This window comes from Rhagoletis pomonella, unplaced genomic scaffold (assembly GCF_013731165.1).
Source record: "Rhagoletis pomonella isolate Grant_MI unplaced genomic scaffold, Rhpom_1.0 Rhpom_scaffold_00017, whole genome shotgun sequence".
Taxonomy (NCBI): Eukaryota; Metazoa; Arthropoda; class Insecta; order Diptera; family Tephritidae; genus Rhagoletis; species Rhagoletis pomonella.
In genome coordinates this window covers 5,070,130-5,092,024 of record NW_023458571.1, presented here as the reverse complement: position 1 = coordinate 5,092,024, position 21,895 = coordinate 5,070,130, and the positions used below count along the sequence as shown (strand labels likewise).

At 39.2% G+C, this 21,895-nt stretch overlaps 1 protein-coding gene across 1 annotated transcript; it reads left to right on the top strand.

Annotated features, from left to right (window-relative positions):
- Positions 1-452: 452 nt before the first annotated feature.
- Positions 453-21,664, top strand: LOC118749505 (ATP-dependent DNA helicase PIF1-like). Its single transcript, XM_036484298.1, has 3 exons — positions 453-760; positions 1,230-1,779; positions 21,599-21,664. Exons 1-3 carry the CDS (start codon positions 453-455, stop codon positions 21,662-21,664), a joined length of 924 nt encoding a protein of 307 aa, XP_036340191.1.
- Positions 21,665-21,895: the final 231 nt, after the last annotated feature.

Here is a 21,895-nt window from a genome sequence, read left to right as displayed (position 1 = left end):
CGGAGGTGTCCGCCCAAGAAGCATCCTATAATATTTTGGGCCTTCATCTTTCAGAAGCCAGCGAAGGAGAAATTTTTATTAATAGGTCACACCCAGACAAAAGAGTCAGAATGGTGAAGCCGAAAAGTGATCTAGAAAGGCTTCCTGCTGATTCAACTGATATTTATGTACCGAACTTGCTGGATCATTATATTCAAAGGCCAAGTCGGCTAGGGCAACTCTGTCTTGCTGAGTTTGCTGCATTGTACCGATTTTCAAAAACAAGAACAGTGTCGACACTTGAAAACGAGGAAAATGAAGAAGTCGAACCAGTTGATGAAAATTCTGAAGCAAACGAGCTCCGGCTTCAATTAAATGATAGGAGCGGTTTCATCTGGAAGAGAAAGCGCCCTCTTATATTAAGGTGGAGACGTTTTAGTGTTGAATTTTCTCGATCAGACTACTTTCGGGAAATGGCTATGCTATTTTATCCCTGGCGTAGCGCAGCAGCTGATTTAATCGATGCTGACATAGAACGAGTTTGTAATGACAACAAATCAATTATTGAAGAGAACAAGCAGAAATACGACAAGTTCTCAGACCGTGAGCTCAAAAATATTTTGGAGAACTTAAATCAGCAAACAGCAGAGGAAGATGTTCAGGTTGATGTTACCCCTTTCTTGGATGAAGAGTTTAGAGCACTAGCTATTCCAGAAATCGGCAATGATGTCGACGTATTTCAAATCGATGAGCCACAGGACCCAAATTTGGAGGAGGTCAGGCTCATAAGACTACCTATACTTATTCAAGAATATGAGCTGCACTCAATTGTGCGCTCCTTGAACAGAAAACAGCGGGAATATTTTTATCATGTTCACCATAACATGAAGTTGAAGAGACACTTTTACGAATACGTCGGAGGCGGAGCTGGAGTAGGAAAAGCCGATTAATTTCCGCTTTATAACAGTCACTGACAACACGAGCAAACAGCTTATCCGGCAGTAATCCCGAAACAATTAGTCTTATTGTGTGCTTGTGGAAAAGCTGCATTTGGAATTGGGGGCGTTACTTTGCACTCGATTTTTTCCTTACCGATAAACCAATCCTCAACTGAATTACGACCTCTCAGCAATGATAGTGTTAATTCTATCTATTCAAACCTAATAGACCTTCAGTTAATAATAGTGGATGAAATTTCAATGGTCGGTGCCAAAATATTTGGATATTTAAAAACAAGTATTTCGCTCTAGCGAGTATTTTGGAGGTATACCATTAATTGTTTTTGGCGACTTAAAGCAACTCTCGCCAGTAGGAGACAGATGGATTTTCTCCCCAAACCAATTGGATCCATATAGCGGAATTACTGGCACACCACTTTGGGATTTGTTCCGTTTATTCGAACTCACCGAAATAATGCGCCAAAGAGAAGATCAGACATTTGCCGTTGCTCTCAACAACATGTCCGAAGGAAATATGACATCTGATGATATCGAGCTCATTAAAGCAAGAGAACCCAATTTTAACGAGATACCCAACGACTGTATTCATCTTTTTTGTTCCAACGCGGATGTATCTCTATATAATACTGCAAGATTGGCTAAAATCGCCACAGAAGAGTTTATCTCTACAGCGAAAGACAGTATGAAGGCGAACTCTCTTTCGGAGCGAAGTAAAACGGTTATATTGGATGCCATTAAGAATTTTAAAATATCGGAGACACAAGGAATGTGCTACGGTTTACAACTGAAAACCTCAGCAAAATACATGTTTACGGTCAACATTAATACTGAGGATGGTTTGGTAAATGGAGCTACAGGCCGACTAATGCAAATTGACCATCGAGGCCCCGAACGGACACCAGTAATTCTTTGGATGCACTTTTCCGAGCCAGGAATTGGAGTAATAGCACGTTCCAAAAAGCATCACCCCCACGAATCGAGCTGGACACCAATTGAGTAGTGCGCACCTTCCAATATAGAAGAAACGAGCAAGTCTCGATAGAATGAAGGCAGTTCCCTATAATACCAGCAGAGGCAATAACAATACACAAAAGCCAAGGAGCAACTTACAGATTGGTTGATATTCATACTAAGAAGGGAATGAGCCGATCAGCTTTGTACGTCGGATGCAGTAGAGCAACAAGTGATTCAGGACTATTTATTGTAGGTAATTTTATTCCACCTAGACGTTTTGGAGGCAATGAAGTAGTCCAAGCACAGCTGAATATACTTCGGACATTTAAAAAATATATTATTATATTTAAATATCAAAACCAGACTTGGCAATCGCTGTAGTATCCAGAAATCCATCTTTTTCATTACCAGCATTTAGAAGAATATTGGAAGAAGATATAAAGGAGCTGAGTAATAGAAATAATGGAGAATTAATAGTTGTTGGAGACTTTAATGTCTGTCGCATTACGTCAAATGATGTTTTTGGAACGCGCTTGAGCCAACTAGGATTGCATTCCTTACTGGAACATCTTCCTACTACAAAGCAACAAACCGCGATTGATTGGTTATTGGCAAGTTTTTCTGCAGACAGAACAAGGGCGATAACATATGAAACCTCATTCAGCGATCATGACGGGATATTTTTTATTGTTGGCGATTAATGTTATTATATTTTCACATGTACCACATACGTTTGTATTTACACACTTTGTTGTAGAACACCTTAATTTACTTTATCATAAGTTTTTTTGTTTTATTTAATGTATTTGAAATTTAAAAGTAGTAGATAAAAATTAAATAAAGAATAAAATAACAAGTAAGAAAGTCTAAGTTCGGGTGGAGCCGAACATTAAAAACCCGGCGCAAGTATTAAATATATGTTTTTCACCTTTCCGACAGCTACCGCTAGATGGTAAGCCGGGGTGTATCAATTTTGAGCAAATTAGCGTCCTTAAATTTCGAAATATTGCAGTTTAAAGCATTTCTGAAAATTACCGCTGTATGAAAAGCGGCTGTAAGTTTAGTCCGATTTCAATAATTTTCAAAATTTTGCTTTTATGTGGCAAGCACAATAACCATCCCGAGTTTGGTACAAATTGCTATAACAATTACCGAGATACATATATGTAATTATAAGTGGGCGGTGCCACGCTCATTTTCCAAAATTTTATCATAAACGTCTTTCTTGGTAAAGAATTGTTGCAAGCATTAATTTTGAATAAATGTGCTTTAATATTTACTGATTTATCGAAGATTTTGTATTTTTCTAAATTACCGTTATATAGGATGTAGGCGTGGTTATCGTCCGATTTTAAAAATGGTCGGCCATTTGGTATGCTGTGCCAAGGCCAACAACTGTGCCAAGTTTGGAAGAAATTGGTGCAGCGGTTACCAAGATGTAGACATGTAACCATAAGTGGGCGTGGCTACGCCCATTTTCCAAAAATGTATAATATTCTTATTTTTCGTCTAAAAGTTATTGCAAATATCAATTTTGAGTGAATAATCTTCAGTAGTTACTAAAATATAGCAGTTTTCGTATTTCTGAAAATTACCGTTATATAGGAAGTGGTCGTGGTTACAGTCCGAATTCGCCCATTTTCAATACCAACCTACCTTGGATGAATGGAAACCTACGTACCAATATCTTAATTTTTGCTCGAGTTATCGTGTACACCGACGGACGGACAGACGGACGGACAGACAGACATGGCATAATCGACCTCTCTATTCATTCTGAGCATTTATGTATACATTTGTCTATATCTATCTCGATTCGTTTTGGCTGTTACAAACAACCGTTATGTGAACAAAATTAATATACCCTTGTGCACAAGTGCGCTCGGGTATAAAAATTAACTGAACACATAAGGAAATTTGTATGTACGATGTAAATATTTATTAGATATTTATAAAAAAATAAATATTATTTTCATATTGAATATTTTTACGCTGAAAATTTAGTAAGAAGTAGTAGATGAAAGACAGCTTTTTTATTTTCATGAAAGGTATGAAGGCTTCGGCATAGCCGAAGACAGCCCCTTTTTACTTGTTTCCTTATATCTCAGAAACCATTGAAATTATGTAATAATGTAAAGTTGTAAAACAATCAACACACATTGCTTATTCAACGGCTTAGTTCCTTCTAAACTAATAGTAACCTTAAACATAATAAAACAGCCTTAAATAACACATATGAACCCGCTTTCGATATCGGCAAAAAAATTTTCTGACTGAAAAGTTAACTTTGAGCTGTTGTACGCGGCAACTGGTAGTAGTTCGGAACCCAATGTTTATACTCGAGATTTGCTTCTTTGTTACTCTCGGCGTAAAACTGTAGGTCCCTCCCCTTTGTGTGACAACATCAAGGCGCACGTCACAAATCGGAGGAGAAGCTCGGCCAAAAAATAACATATGTGTAAGGCGCCAATCTGTTATTATGACTGCAGTCAAATTTTATATACTGTTATCTTCTGTTATCTCTTCTATTCTGTTTATCTTCTGTTATTGAGAGAAGGCATTTTGTTTTGTTTGAACTATCGGAGTGTGATTTTTTTGCATTTACTGCTCGCCGAAACGAAGTTGACACTTGTGCCTCATGCAGGTTAGCCAACTCATTTTTGATAATTTCCCGATTTCGACAATGAAATTCCCCGATTTTGTCCAAAATTTCATAAAATTCCCGCCCATAGATATCTCCTTATTTACAAAAAAAATTATGTCTTTTGATACATTGCTGGTCTTTCTGTTTATTTTATTTCATATGCATGTATTCATAAACCAAACCGAACGTTTATAAAGTTAGTTAACAAATAAAGAATAAAAAATGTACATATAATATTTACATGCATACAGTGGTCGAAAAAATTAAGTCCACCAAAATTTTGACCAGTTTTCACAATTATTATTTTTTGTTTGTTATTTTATTTGAGCCATTTTTTTAATATGGTTCATTCTTTAACAAAACCCACATAAATCCATTCTTCGAACTTTATGAATTATTTAAACCAAATTCAACAAACATTCGTACAAATTTCGCACTTTTTAATTAGATTTTCTAGAAAGATTCTTGAAAGTTTTGTAGCCCACTCAATTCCAGTATAATAACAAGTAATTTTTAGCAAAAAAAACCACCTTCTACTCTCATATAAAAAAAAAATATATATTTATATATGTCATGATCCACTGATCGGATCTCAACCAGATTTGTATGAGACACTACCTTTCCGATGCAAAAAGAATTATCGAAATCGGTTGACGTGGTCCAAAGTTATGCGGTAACATACAGAAAAAAAATATATATATATTCCGACAAACTGATAACCTCCTCCTTTTTTGGAAGTCGGTAAAAAAGTAAGTTGCAAGTGGCTAAAAATTTTCGTTTTAGAACTTTTTTACCGAAGGTGTTGGGGTTTTCTTCCATATAAAAATAAATTATTTAATCGGTATATGAATCAAATGTGACAAAGAAAATTGTAGAAAATCAACGGAAACTTGCATAATTTTCAGGGTTGCATAATCAGTACTTTTAGTTGCAGTTGCATTTCTTATGCAAATTTTTTAAGTCATTATGAAATTATTGAAGCAAAAAAAGAAGAAATTAGTCAACACCTAATTCCTCACAAAAAAAGTTCAACCCCCGATTTCCCACGTAAAATGAAATTCCCACAAAAAAACGTCCTTTCCCCGATTCCCCACGCAAACTGAAATTCCCCTCAAATAGGGAAATTCCCCACGAGTTAGCTTCCCTGGGTTAAAATTAAATTACAACGTGACGATTTTTACTGAGACGGCCCCATCCAAAGAATTTGCTACTGGCCTCAGATGGTATAGTTATGCCACTGTCATGCAGCGTTGCCATTTTAGTGCTCGTGGAGCTAGATTTAGCACTTTATTTTTCTATTTAGTTCCGAAAATTGGGTTTTAGCTCCTAGCACTTTTTTAGCTTCTGAAAGTTTTAGTTGTATTTGGTATATATAAGCCAAAACTTAAGCCTTGATAAAATGGAAAATTTCGAAATGCAATGTATCCCCCATAAACTCTTGGATCTAGGTTAAAGAATTCAAAAATTAATTAGAAGAAAATCCTTTTTCTGATAGCGCGGATTTTGTTTTACCTTACTAAATTTACCTTTATTCAATTAAAATATCTGAAATTACAGACTTTAACAGTTTGTAATGTATTTTTAGTTCACTGTTATAAGTGCTTTATTTTGGTTTTAAAACATTTTTTCAGCATTTAAACTTATAAAATTCGTTGTTTTTATTAAAATTGTCGAAAATGTAAAAACAACCTTACGTCAATAAATGCTCAACCTTAACAAAAATATATAGCTCTTCACTTTAGCTACTATTAGTATTATTTAGCTCTTTTTGGCTCTTTTTTCGACCGTTTTAGCTCCAAACGAAGTTTTTCTTTCGCAACACTGCTGTCAAGAATGATAGAATACAAGATTGCGCCAATCGAGCTGAGAGCAACCGGGCATGACGTCAAAAAATACCAGAATGAGGGAGCAAGACGAACTCGACAAGAAAAAGAGGAAGCATCGAACCAAAGGCAGTATTTCCAAGTTTTGAAGTTGAAAAGTACCAAATTTTTATTGGTGTATTTAATGTTGTTGCTTATGATTGTCACTGTGCCATGATTTTGTTTAAATTTTTGTAAAGTTGCTTACCAAACCAACGACTGCTATAAACTTTGCTAATTTTTTTTTTAAATTAAAAAATTTGGTGTCTTCAAACTAAAAACAAAAGCACCAAAAACGCACCGAGCATGAAATTCAAAAATTTTCGCGTTTTGAATACCCACTAAATTTGATGCGAAAAGCTCAAAGTTGGCAACTGAATGCAAACATGTATGGAGTGACGTCATCGAATGGGTGTATGCTGGCAAAACGACGAAGAGAGGGTAAGCGGTCCGCGAATGACGTCACCTTCATTTTCTGCATCGTGTATGTATGTACACAAACATACGTATGTATGTATGTAGGTATCATGATTCAATTGTACAAGGTTAGATAATTATTGACAGCCGCGGTTTGACACTCCCCTACAAAAGGTTGCATTTACGAAAGACAGAGAAAGGGTAACAATGCAATCCCTTGTTGCGAAAATGGTAGTAGAAAAGTACGCAAAGTAGGCAATTAGTAGTGAAATTCCTTTTGTAAATTATAATGTATTTGCAGGAAACCTGGCATTTTAAATGAAATATTGAACCAAATATTAATATATCTACGTGAATTACGTAATTTTTGTGCTATTTAGCTGTATAAAAACTGCAAAAGGACTCAAAATTAAAGTAAAACTACTATGAGATTTATGTAGACATCCAATTTAAAAACAATTTATGTTTTCATCAGTTAAATGTGCTTCATATGCACTAGGGATGTTAAGTTAAGTTAGGTTAATTCGGCTGCCCTAATCCTACAGGAAAAGGGGCACACTTAGGCCACCATAGGCCCGTTGTGGTGCCGTGCAGCAGAACCTCCGTATGTCCCTCTTCTTACCCTAGTAACGGAACCACTTCGAAGCTCTGATGAAGCGCACAAAGTCATAGCGTCGGCGAGCTCTCGCCAAAGCAGGACAGCGGCATAAGTAATGCTCCCCGCTTTCGACTTCCTCCTCATCGCGGCAGCTACGACAGTAGTCGTTTGAGTGCAAACTCATTCTAGTTGCGTGGATTCCCATCAGGCAATGCCCAGAACTCCAATAAAATGCCGCAGCAGTGGTCGCTCCGAGTGGAGGAGAGGGCGAGATCTACGCTTGTCAAGCTTAGGCGAGATATATCTTGCTATCCTGCAAGTAGGCTCCGCAGACCATCTTATGTTAGCCCGTCCGACAAAGTTATTCTCCAGCCAGAGCTTGCAGTACAGTTTCCAGGTATGTCTTTGTGGCCTGGTACCCATACAACATTAGTGACGTAACACCTTGCCAGTTCATTAAGAGCACGTCTATATTCCATAACAACCTTCGACGTAGAATTGTCACTATTAAGTGCTTTAATAGCCGCTTGGCTGTCAGAAAATATTGTTACCGCCTTCAGATTAATTAGAGAATCGATCAACCAACTTGCAGCTTCATTTATTGCTGTTAGTTCAGCCTGAAAAAACGCTGCATAGATCAGGAAGACGAAAACTGAACCTAAGGGAGAGTTCTTGCGAGTATACCCCACTTCCGACCTTCAGATCCAACTTGGAGCTATCAGTTTAGAAGGCTGTTGAGTTAGAATACGATATCAGGACCGAATCCTCCTCCCATTCTTCCCTTGAGGAGGATCCTTGTCTGGAAATTATTCTTTAGTCCCGTAGACGGGACTGTGTAGTCCAGGCGCCTAAAGTCCTCTGGAAGATCTTCCAAAATTCTAGAGTGACCAAACCTCGTGTCACTCCATTTGATTAGTGCATTTAATCTAATAGCATTACAGCCTGCCTGTAGTTTACCATATAGGTCCACAGGTAGCAAGTGAAGCAAGGTCTCTAGGGCTTTAGTAGGCGTCGATGGTAACTCTCCTGTGATCATCATGCACGCCACCCTTTGGACCTCTGTTAATTTGTAGATTTATCTACGGACGGCCACCAAACCGTTATGCCGTAAAATAGAATGGGACGCACCACCGCTGTGTACATCCAGTTCACAATGTGAGGCTTCGATCACCATTTTTTCCCAATCGCCGATTTACAGGCATACATAGCAGTCATAGCTTTCTTGCAGCGCTCTTCTATATTGCGCCGCCAAATTAACTTTCTGTCAAGAATAACGCCCAGATATCTAACCTCCTCCGACAAAGTCAGTGCGATACCGTTCAAGGAAGGAGGTTGTAGCCGGACAGCTTTCGTTTTCTTTGAAAACAGAACCATGGACGTTTTTGCCGGATTGACACTAAGTCCTACTTCTTTGGACCAGGTATCCACGACGCGTAAGGCGCCTTGAAGTAAGTCACATAGAACTTGGGGGTGCTTACCAATTGCCGTAGGGCAAGATCATCCGCGTAAGCAATGACTTGGCAACCTGTACCTTGCAACCGTGACAGCAGGGTATCCACCGTTAGATTCCAAAGAAGGGATGTTGCGAATGTGGAAGTTTAGATATCCGCGGATGCGAATGCGGATGCGAATGCGAATATCATGTATTTTTTTGAAATAATTTATATGGGTAGATTAGGTGATTTAGGTAAATAAAAGATGGAAAGGTTAATAATTTTTAATAATAATTTCATATGTACATGAAAACCTAAAGTAAAAAGTGAACCGGTTCGGGGAAAATTATAAGACTGAATTTTTTTTAGTACTATAAATTAAAAATTTTAACATTGTACTTAATAAAAACTTTTTGAAGGATCGAAAATCAAACCTGCGCCTCTATATAACTACTCGCTCGAGGCGACAAACTTGAATCTTGGCAAAATTGTAAATTCTTTTCGATTGACACTGCACCAGTTCAGAGGACTTGCAGTTATATTTATTTATTTTTATTGCGGTGTAATAATTACTTTTTGAGTATATCATCGGGGCTGCAAATGTCGGACGTATCATCCTGACTTTCATTTTAGCAATCTAGCATCATGCAAAGTCGTTGTTTAAGCAACGTTTTTTTCCAAAGAATTCTTCATTCTCATTCTTTTGGTTGTTTCGGAATTTGGAGAACCTGTCACGTCATCAGCGTTTTTCGATTTTAGTTTTTGCAAAGAACGTAAATCTATAAGAAGAGACAACACGTTATAATTGTAGCGAGTGTTAACATCAGGAGCGCGCCTTCTCTTTTGCCGAAATACGTTTTTTGATTGGATGAAAAGGGAAGGCACGCTCCTGATGTTCACACTCGCTACAATTATAACGTGTTGTCTCTTCTTATAGATTTACGTTCTTTGGTTTTTGTAACTCATTTTTAATGCTTTCTTGTGTGACTGTTTAGATATATGTCTGTGCACTTGCACAATATTCCAGGGACCGAAAACACCAGTTATTTTTTCCGAGTAAAATTTGGCCTAATATTTTTTATTCCGAAATAAACGTCCTATCCGGATAATAAACCAACCGCTTATCCAAATTAAACAAATTTGGTATCATATTAAAGAGGACTGAAATAGCTTTTAAACAGAAATAACGAATGAAGCTTACCATTTCTATTTATATTTTTTTATAACTTAATGTTTGTTCTATTGTAATTAATTAGCATTTTTTATTGAAATATTTTTCAATGTGTGGCTTTCCTCGTTTAGACATTTCAGTTTTAAAGCTATTCAATAATACAAGGTTCGATAAACTGACAGTTGTCTCTCTCGCACCGCTCCCTTAGCAGTGGCACCGTGTTGCTTCTTTGCAAATTTACATGGAAACAGTGTAGCTTTGGTGTAAAATAGAAGTATAAGCTTTTGTGCAATATGTTTATTTGTATATGCATATGAAGCATATTTAACTGATGAAAACATAAACTGTTTTTAAATTGGATCTTTACATCAATCTCATAGTAGTCTTATTTTAATTTTGAGTCATTTTGCAGTTTTATACAGCTAAATAGCACATAAATTGCGTAATTCAGGTAGATCAATACTACGTTCAACATTTCGTTTAAAATGCCAGATTTCCTGCAAATACATTAGAATTTACAAAAGGAATTTAACTATTAATTGCCTACTTTGCGTACTTTTCTACTACCATTTTCGCACCAAGAGATTTCATTCTTCCCCTTTCTCCGTCCGCAGCTGTCATTAATTACATTGTGAGACAAATGGTAGGGGTCAGTGATCGGGAAGGGTTCAAACTACCGGGGAAAGTTATATCGGTAAAAAAGAAGTAATACGTGTCCCGGCGTTTCGCTGGGCCACGTCTAGGAATCGAGATATATAAATAACTATCATATAGGGGAAATTGTCACCTTTGGTGGTCTTTTTTTGACATAACTCGAGAACCACTATTCCGATTTTTCTCACACAAATTTAAAAAAATTAAAAATTACAATTGCGTTAATCGGTTCAAATAACGTTTTTCTATATAATCAACAGTTTTAAAAAATTTAATATTTTAGGCAAAAAATATTTTTTTTTCTTCATACATTTATTTTTACCGGCAGAACTGTTGATTATATAGAAAAACGTTACATGAACAGATTAAAGGAATTGTAATTTTTAAATTTTTTAAAGTTTTTTGAGAAAAATCGGACTAGTGGTTCTCGAGCTATGTCAAAAAAGATCACCAAAGGTGACAATTTCCCCTATATGATAGTTACATATATATATATCTGGATTCCTAGACTTGACGCAGCGAAACGCCTGGACACGTATAACTTGTTTTTGACCGATATAACATTTCCCGTTGGTTTCATCCCATCCCGATTTTGACTGTCGCATAGTGTTATCTAACCTTGTATTATTGAATCATGAGTTGAAACGATCGTTAAGCAGTGGTTGGTGGTGTGAGTGTGAGTTGCGTTTGTTTATGTGCATGTAAATGCACAAATTCTCACTTCTCGTTCAATACTAAAATAGCTCAGCGGGAAGACCTCCGACTCTAACATCGTTGGTCGCGAGTTCAAATCACGGTGGAGGCAGTTGTAATTTTCAGGTTTAATAAATTTAAATTGTTGAGCTCCGCTTAAAAATTGAAGAGAAAATAATCAAATTTCATATAAATAAAATAAAAGAATAAAAAATAAATAAAATGCTATCTGTAAAAGAACAGCAGAAATTAAAAAATATCAAAAAATCGAATAATTTTTTTTTCATAAAAAAACTTATTGTCGCAGGTCTGTCCAAAAGGAAAGAGTTCAGAAAAGAAAAAATATCCAATAATCTAGTTTTAAAATTTTTTGATGTGTATACATCTTTGGTTTCGGTAGGAGTAAAAATTGCGAAGCTGTAACGCATAGCCCAGCAGAAAATTTCGAAAGGCGCAGCATGTGTATTGCAGCAGAAAATTTTTATTTTCATTAGAGGCACCCTGTGTTTAAATGCTATTGTAAATGGTTGGATACATTTAGGTATATGCAGAGTAAGAGGAAATACGGTACAAATTATTATTATTACCGATTATGCAAACTCCGCGCATGCATACTGCTGTGTTCCTATGTGCACACATACTTAAGTTTACATGTACATACATACGTATGAACTCATTTGATGCAAGTGGTTTTGATATTCGTAGCATAGTTTTAGGCATAGGTTTAGTAGTCTATTAATAAAAAAGCAAGGCGAAAATTTTAAAAATACTGAAATCATTTTAACTGTGTATATACATATGTATGTATATATACATATGTATGGATGATATAATAGCTCTGATCTAATACTTTTCGTGTAAAATCCTGTAAAAATGTCAAACAGAAAAATTACTCTCTGAAGTCAGAGTAAAAACTGAGTAAAAGAAAAAGTACGGGAACAAAAAAAGCATCGGGTAAAATCTTGCAACTTTATTCTTTACACCACTCCAAAAATCGCTCTTATTTACAGGATTTTGGATTACGGGATCATTTTTCTTGTAACGTTCTGCAAGTTCGTGTAAAAACCTATAAGTTTATTGAGTAAGAGGAAATGCCGAAGAAAATAATTTAGCTTCCCATTTTGCAAACAAAAGATGGTATGTTATATGTATTCATGACTTTAACGTAAACCTAGCGGCATATAAAGCCGAGCCACACAGAATATTCCTAAAAGAAAAACTAGTTTTAGGAATATATACAAACAGAAATGCTCAAACTACAAGCTCAGAAACAGTAATTGATGCGGTGGTTTAAGATATTTTACAAGTATCATATTTTATCAATCATACCGATTGTTTCATGTATTAAAAGAATTAAAAAAGAAAATGAATGAAGAAATTTAAATCCGCAAAATGATTAAAATTAAGTGAAATTAATGTTTAATTTCTAACCTAACCAACATGTGTTTGTATGTAACTGAATATATGTAGATCATCCTTATTTTCCAGCTAAACCCCCTAATCTGTAATTAGAAAAACAGATTACACACAAAATTATAATTATAAAATAATCTCAGATTAAACCGATTACTTTTTGGTGTCCAACCTAGTTTTATCGATTATAATTGCGAAGAAGAGGACGGTCAAATGTAAAAGTAAACAAAAATTGACTTTAGCAAGGAAAACAGGTTTGTACAGGTATTTTTAATAAAATATTAACGTAAAATATATTTAAATAGCATATGTGTAGCAGAAAAAAGTGAGCACGGTGGCACTGAGAAGAAACTTTAACCTTTCCTCGAGTTGTGAGAATAACAAGCACAACCAATTTCACAGCTAACGATTTTGATTGAAATTATATTTATATGTAAACGTACTTTTATGCTTTGCCGTACGCATGTGTTTACAAATCAAATTTCATGAGTACCTAGTACTCACGCCTTTTTTTCTCATAAACGCGTTTCTCCCAAAACTGTCGAAAATGGAACCAGTTCAGAACTAGCTCAAAAGTTCTGCAGAGGTGGCAATTTCCACTTCGTAGGACATCGCCATATAAAAAGAGACAATTGAAAGCATTGCGTTGGGATAGATCGAGAACTAGTACCGACTCTTAGAGAGCTAGTTCTGCGTTAGTTCTGAACTCGCGCAATTTACTGCAGGGAAGTTCAATCGCTAGTGAAAGACAAAAACGCACAAATTTTCTTAGTATCTGCATTCAACTAGTTTCAACTTAACCTTCTTACTCATGTAACATTTTCAGTTTTATAAAATCATTCTCCATTTTTGCGATACCCCCGCCTAAGGAGTTTCACTTCAAACAGTTGTGGTCCTTATATATAAACTACCCCTTAGTATATATGTTATGCTTTTTATACCCGAGTGCACTTGTGTACAAGTGTATTACTCATAACCAGAGCTGGGCACTTTATGATTACGATTACATTTTGATTACTCAGGATTACGATTACTGTAATTGCAATCTTGATAATTTTCAGCATTTTTTTTTTTTTTTTTTTTCGTAGGAGAGGGAAATGCTTTATGCACTGGCCGGGGGCGCTAGTCTCTATACTACCTTCCCCGAGTGTGGGACCCCCACCGAAGTGTGTTGGGCTACCCACTAAAACCCAAACTCCCACCGCCCGCGCAAGAATCCCGCATCTGGCACCGCAATTCTGCATGTCTTCAGATGCAGGAGCGCGCTGTTAGAGCCTTGGGGCTGCTCTTTTGTAGGGGCGTTTCATTCGGGTGTCCTCAGTAGACAACCGTCCTCTCGTTTGCAGCGGAGTACGAATTTCACGTATCTCGCAACTGCTTCCCACTTTTCTGCGCTGGAAATCATTATCCCAACTATGTTGTCCGGAGTAATATCTCCGTGTCTTTCTTCCAACATTCTGCGCGAAATCAAGAAGTGTTCGCAGGTGAAGAATGTGTGGTACACGTTATCTTCGACGTTTCCACAGTAGTGACAGAACGGTGAGTCCACCCTTCCCATTCTATGAAGATATTCTCGGAAGTAACCATGACCGGTGAGGAATTGCGTCAGGTAGAAATCGACTTCCCCATGTGGTCTGTTCAACCATGTTTGAAGGTCGGCTATCAGGGAGTGTGTCCATCGACCTTTTGTGCTCGCGTTCCAGTTTTGTTGCCACTGGTGGATCAGTTGCTCGCGCGCCCTTGCCGCGGCAGCTGCTCGACCTATCGCGGCACTGAGATTGTAAATCCCTTTTCGCTCGTAAGCAAGTAGCTCAATTGGCATGACGCCAGAAATAACTAGAACCGCGTCCGCGGACACTGTACGGTATGCAGAAGCAATGCGTAGTGCCCCTCTGCGCTGTACCGAAGACATTTTAATCCGGTATTTTTTGACTTTCAATGCGTCAGCCCATATTTCTGCCCCGTACAGGAGCACCGATTGGACCGCTGTCATCAGAAGCTTCCTACGGCATGGCGCCCACGTTCGCCATCAGCCGGCTAAGAGCCGCCGTGCTCTGCGCAGCTTTTTCACATACTCCATGGATGTGTTCCCAGAATGTGAGTTTGCTGTCAAGCTTCACCCATAGGTATTTTGTGGACCTAGAAGTCGTCACGAGTTGAGATCCGACCATTATATTTATAATTGTTGGGATCCGTTTCCTGGTGAGGAGCACGATCTCCGTTTTGGCTGTAGCCAATTGCAGACCGTGATCGCTCATCCATCCACTGACGTTGCGCATGACCTGGTTTAGCTTGAGCTGTGCTAGCTGGACATTTCTTGCTGTTATGACGGCTGCCACGTCGTCCACGAAGGCGACAAGGAAGGCGCTCTCCGGCATTTCCGTGCGCAACAGACTGTCATACGTGGCGTTCCAGAGGTCCGGGCCAAGTACAGACCCCTGAGCCGCTCCGCCGGTTATACGTCTCTTTCCCTGACCTTGTGTTGTGTCGTACAAAAGCCAACGGTCTCTGAGGTAGTCCCGGATCATGTCTAGCAAGTATGTTGGAACCTTGAATGACCGTTCCAAGGCCTCCAGAATATCGTCCCATCTTGCCGAGTTGAAGGCGTTCTTGACGTCCAGTGTTACTAGCAGCACTATTGGCCGCGCCTGGTGGCAGGCTTCTTCGGCCTTATGTACCGCCTCGACTACTTCGCCAATTGCTCCTATAGTTGAGTGTCCCTTCCTGAAGCCATGTTGTCGGGGTGAAAGGCCTCCCTCGCTTTCTATGGCTGACGTCAAGCGTATTTTGAGCAGACTCTCCATCATTTTGCCTGCTGTGTCTAGCATGCAGAGTGGCCGGAAGGATGAAGGAGAGTTTGGGTCCCCTTTGCCCTTGGGTATAAGCACCAGTCTCGCCTTCTTCCATTGGCTTGGGAAAACCCGGGCCCTAAGGCAGCTGTTGTACATGTTAAGCAGAAGATCAGGGCTCGTTTCCGCTGCTAACCTGATTGCCTCCTGCCTTCTCCTGATTGCGTATGCCATCTGGGCCTGGAGCCTTGCCGGCTTTCATGCTTCGCAGGGCTAGCTTCAGCTCGTCTGTCGAAAACAGTGGTGCCTCGGCTTGCTCCTCGACGAACACTGTGTCGGCTCTTAGTGGGTGTGTGGGAAATAGCGCATCCACTATATTCTTAACTCGGGCCTCATCCATCGCCTGTGATGATGTATGGAACTTTTTCATCACTATTTTGTATCCCTGGCCTCAGGGATCGGGATCCACTTCGTCACATAGCGCTTTCCAGCAGTTCCGTTTACTCTTCTGTATCTCGGCCCAAGTGCTTTCTTAGCACTTTTGTAGGCTGCTGCTCTGGTCAGCGCCTCGGGTCTACCACGAGCGCGCGTTGCGAGTCTCCGCATTCTATGGCAGGCCCTTCGCAGCTCAGCAATTCGGTCATTCCACCAGTATACCTGCTTTTTACCTGACCATGCTCCCCTCTGTGGCATTGAGGCTTTGCATGCCCGGTGAATGCAGCGCATAGTTTCTTTGACCAGCTTAGTACAAGACTCCCTATTGTGGATCTCTCCCGTTGTGGGTGAAATGCCTTGGGAATCTGCTAGGAGTGACGTATCGAACTTGCGAACATCGACCCTAGACGGGTTCCATCCTGGTTTCCTGCGAGGGATACTACGTGTTTGCCCTCGCGTGATGTCAGTGACTTGGAAGGTGATGTAATTGTGGTCGCTACCACTCAGGGGTTCCATCACTCTCCATCCGTCAGCCGTTCGAAGAAGGCTTTCTGAGACCAGGGTTATGTCAGGGATAGAGTATCCAAAACCCGGCCTTCGATATGTAGGGGTCGTTCCGGTGTTGAGGATGGTCAGGCCAATGCGGTCTGCCATTTCAAGGACCAGTCTTCCCCTTGTGTTTGTTTGGGGCATACCCCATTCCACGCCTCTTGCGTTAAAATCTCCAGCAACAATTATGTGGCCGGTTATATCGCGCAATTCGTCTTCAAGGTCTTCGAGCTTTCCCCTGAAGACAGGGGCTGTGTCGTTTGGGGACAGGTAGCAGCTCACCAGAGTGATTTGCGCCATTTTAACCCAGACGTAGCAGCGTCCGACCCCGCTGCTCTCTGCGCGATGGTTGGGGTTAGCAATCCATATCGCGGCCGAGCCTGATTGGTCAACATGCCAGGTTTCCTTTGTTCTATAGGGTTCACTGATGATGACAGCGTCTGCTCTTTGTTCAAGAACCAATTGGTCCAGCAGGTCATCAGCTACCCTACTCCTGTTCATATTGCCTTGTATAAATTTAATCATATTCTCCTAAGCTTTGTCTTAGCCTCAGCAAGGGCATCCCTAAAGGCCTTGCACGCTCCCGACCCGGGCAGGTGATGGGCATTTTTCTGTCCATCTCCTGCCGAGCACAGGTAGCAGCTTGGGCTTTCTTTACACGCAGAGGCTATGTGGCCCTGCTGACCACATTTCCAGCATGAACTGCTTCTGTCTGGGCCTTTGCATGCCGCCTTTTTGTGGCCATACCCCAGACAGCGGAAACACCTTTGGACATCCGCGCGCTCTCGGACGCGGCAAATAATCCAACCTACTCGCAGCTTCCCCTTTTCAATAAGAATCCGGCCTGGCAGTTCGTCGATTTCCACCACAGCCATTCTTTGTTCTCGCGAGTTTACAGCGAGGAGAGAGACGCGAAGTTGGCCATTCATCTTGTCTCCTAACTCCCCGCGTATAGCGTTCTCCACTTCTGGGGCCGTGGTTAGGCAGTCCATGCCCAGAACTTCTAGACGTAAACGTCTAGTGAGAATACGGGCGTCTCCAAGCTGGCCAATGGCAGTGCACACATTTTCCTTAAATGCTGAGTGGTCGCCACAGCGCTCCATTTCGATGAGCACGCCGCCTTCGCTGGTTTTCCGAACAGATCGAATTACGGTCTCCGTCTTCTCGGGTTGGAGCCTTACCACGTATCGTTCCCAGCACCTCTGCATAGGTTTTGCCTTCAGCTGGCTTAATGATTAATTTGGCGAGACTCTTCTTTTTTCTCACCCTCTTCTTTTTTTTGCGGCTGGTCGCCTCGCCCTTATTGACCAAGGGTTCACCTGGCGCTGGCCCTGGCTTGGGCTTTCTGCTTTTTCCAACCGTTTTCCATTGATTGTCTGGTACGGTTTTCTGTGCATTGTTGTTATTATTGCCATTATTATTAGGATTACTAATAATAATGTTTTTACTACTATTATTATTATTAGCAGTAGTATTTTTTTTCTTTTCCGGCTCGCCTGTAGGGAAGTCGGATCGAGTTCGACCTCTCTTTTGCGAGCCAGGGCCAGCCTTCCGCAGCTCGGAAAGGGTAGACCCCTTCCGGCGCTGCTCTCGGAGGTAGCTTAATATATTTAAGCTCTCCTCGATTTGGGCCATACCTGTTTTTATGTCCATGGACACATTCTTTTGCTTAGAGACAGCGCTCTGCATCTTCTTCAAGACGAGCCGAATCTGGGCCAATTGCTCATCTTCATTGCCTTCGCAAGTTCCCAAGCTTGCGGTGACGTGCTTGTCGCTGTTTGCAGCAGCCGGCGTTTGAAGACGACTATCCCGGCTGCCGGGAGTTGCCGTTTGGCAAGGTGTAGCCTTCTGCGCCACGCCGGCGGCTTTCTCCGTGCTCGTGGTGCCGGAATCTGCCTGCAGAGGAGTTTGTGGCGGGGAGCGCACGACTCTACTGCTCTTCCTGAATGCGCTGCATTCTTCCTCCGTGTCATCGACGTTGGTTTCATTTATTGGTTTTGTTTTAATCATTTGCAATCAATTGGGTCTCCGCTTCAAGCCGCTATCTCCACACGTAGCACAGTCGCTTTTAAGTGTCCCGAAGTTCCCTTCTCTCAAAGGAGCAGGCCATCGCGAGGGTTGACAAAAGTCCTTATGGGATATTGTGTTCAGAGCCAAGACAGCGCAAAACCAGGAGTAAATCTCAACTGGACCTGTGCGGCCAACTAAATGGCGACGTGTATTGAACGTACTTGAAGACCTGCCAGGGTTTTAACGAGACGGAGGCGATCGCAGCATTAGCCCACCAGCCATTTCTGTGAGGTGTCACCCTCACATACTAAAGTGGCGGAATACTGCTCTCGCCAGCCCAATATCAGACTAATCGTATACATGCTCCAGTATGCCATGAACAGGATCTAACTGGTCTCAATCCTGGGATGCTTTTTGGGGGGCGGCATCTGTTCGCCCGGACACAGGAGATTCATCAAGCATTTCTGATCTTTTAAATCAGGCCCTCGTCTCCTGCCGCTCTTGGTCTGGGACTGCTTATTGGTTATTCGCAGCTAACCTACCGGAGTAGGCCGTTCACGATCCGCCCTGTGTGACCCCGGTAAGGTCCTGAGCTTAGCCCTTACCAATTTTTAGCATTACGATTACTGTATTTGTAATTATAACATACTTGATTGCGAATACTTTAATTATAATCCTTAAACCTTAACGAGTACGACTACTGTAATCGTAATCGTAGTTTTTATGATTACGATTATAGTAATCGTAATCCTAAAAATTTTAATATTACAATTACCGTAATTGTAATCATGAAAATTAGGATTCCGATTACAATAGTCGTAATCATTAAATTTGTAGGATTACAATTAAAGTAATCGCAAACAAGAAATTCATGATTACGAATACAGTAATCGAGAAATTTGTATTGCTTTGAGGAAATATTGATTTGTATTAACTAAAATGGTTTTTTGTTATGAATTCGTTAATTTGTTTAAAATTGATGTAATAATCTACACAGACTCGTGGTCGTAGTATTTCCAATAAAGTTTTGTATTTTGATTAACTGTCCGCCTTGATGTTGTCACACAAAGGGGAAGGACCTACAATTTTACACCGACCCGAAGGGCTATTGTATTTTTAGGAGAAGCTGTTTTTCTTCGACCGCTATTAGAAAAAAACGTTTTAATTCTCTATTTTTTGATGTTAGGTTGAACCTGGCTTGAATACAGGCTATGCGCAATGGTAGCGTGCACTGCTAAGCACTATACCACAGCGGTAGGGATGCCAGATATCTCTGTTGCCAAACCGGGACACTTAAGGGGGCGGCCTCTCACTCCCTTCACTTTCGTTTCGACAAAAATTACGTACGAAAGGATGTAGTAAAATTTTATTTTGACAAACAAGAATAAAAATACAAAAACGTGAGATCATGAGATCATTACAACATACACCATCAAAACAAAACAATTTATCACAACTAAAGCACAGAGAATTTTTCACAATGCATATATCTTTTTTGTTCCTTATAAAAATACAGTTTATACTAAATACATCAGAAAACATAAAAATAAAATTTCTAAACTTTGTGCAAAACTTGGGAAAATGCAATAAATTTGCATACAAATTCGCAACTTTCTATTCAGACTTTTATATAAAAATTTTGAAAATGAAGTTTTGCAGCTGATTTTTGGTATTGCTTTTACTGAGAGTTTCTTCCATACAAACTATGTTTGACATTTGTTTGTATGTGGAAGACACTATCAGCAAAAAATAAATAATTGCAAAAAATCAACGAAATTTTCTGGCAACTTCAGACTTGCACTTTACTAATTGGCTCAAAAGCTACATTTTCAACATTTTTCTGAAAGATCTGATTAGAAATTGTGATCAAATGAAAGAGTCTCCGAGCCAATAATTTTGTACGGCACGGTACTTATAAGTAATCTAGGTTTCACAAAAGAAAAAAAATTAAATATAAGGTAACATTCAATTATCAGTCATTTGTTTCGTTGCTGTGAACTTGTTTCAAAACTTCTGACTTTTGCTTAATATAATTGTAAAACTCTGTGCATGTTATTTTCACTTACTTGGGTACATACTTATATTAATCATCAACTATTGCTTGTGCAAAACGTGCTAAATTAAAAAAAAAAAATCGAATATGAAAGTGCACCAACCCAACTCGTAATAAATTTAAGTATATAAATTTTAGTATTTAGTATAGAATTAATCAATTGAAATACGCCAATATTAAAATGAAGCGCTTTGCACTTAACGGATGATTTTTCATAATTAAGTTAAAAACAAATGGCCTTATTCATAAAAAAAAAGTAGTCTTATAAAAGGTTTATAAATTAAAAAATGTATGAAAACGTCAATTTATAAAGCTCTTTAAACCTACTTTTTTTTATGAATAAGGCCAAAAATATTTAAATTCCATGCTGCCTGTAATGGGATTTGAACCCTGACGCTCTGGAAATTGGCAAATTATGGCAAGCATCGTCGTGCACTCAGCTACAGGCAGACAGGTTAATGTGCATTCAAATGTTCAGTTTAATTCAACACCACGTGGTATGAAAGTATTGTTTTTAAATACGAACATTTTAAAGCGATAATCAAGTAAAAAATATTCATGTTTACTGTGCGTTATTTCCCCCAGTAAATTCATAAAATTTTATTTATATTACAACGCGTTTTTTCTCTCAGTGTAGTAATTTTAAGCAAAATTTGTGCAATCAAATCGAAAACCGGGACACTTAAACGAAACCCGGGACATTTTAAGGTTGGACCGGGACACCGGGACAAATAGTCTAAAACCGGGACATGTCCGGGAAAACCGGGACGTCTGGCAGCCCTACACAGCGACCGCTGTGTAACTGTATTACTTCAAATTTAAATCATTTTTACATACTTTTCCGTGAAAGTTCCGCTCATTTACCTAACTACTAAACCTCTATAGAAAATTAGAAAATCGCAATCAACATTTTCTTGATTACGATTACATTAATTGTAATCATCATATTTTTAGTATAATGTAATTGTAATCTTAAAATTTTAAGGGTTACAATTATGGTATTTATAATCATGTCTTTCATGATTACGATTACAGTAATCTTAGTCCTTAAGTTTTTAAGATTACAATTGTTATAATCATAATGGAAACATTTATGATTACAATTAAAGTAATCCGAATCATATATAATTTAAAGATTACAATTAAGTAACCGTAATTGAAATGTAATAGTAATCAAAAATTACCCAGCTCTGCTTATAACTTTGTTCACATAACGGTTGTTTGTATCAGGCAAAACAAATCGAGATAGATATAGACAAATGTATACATAAGTGATCAGAAT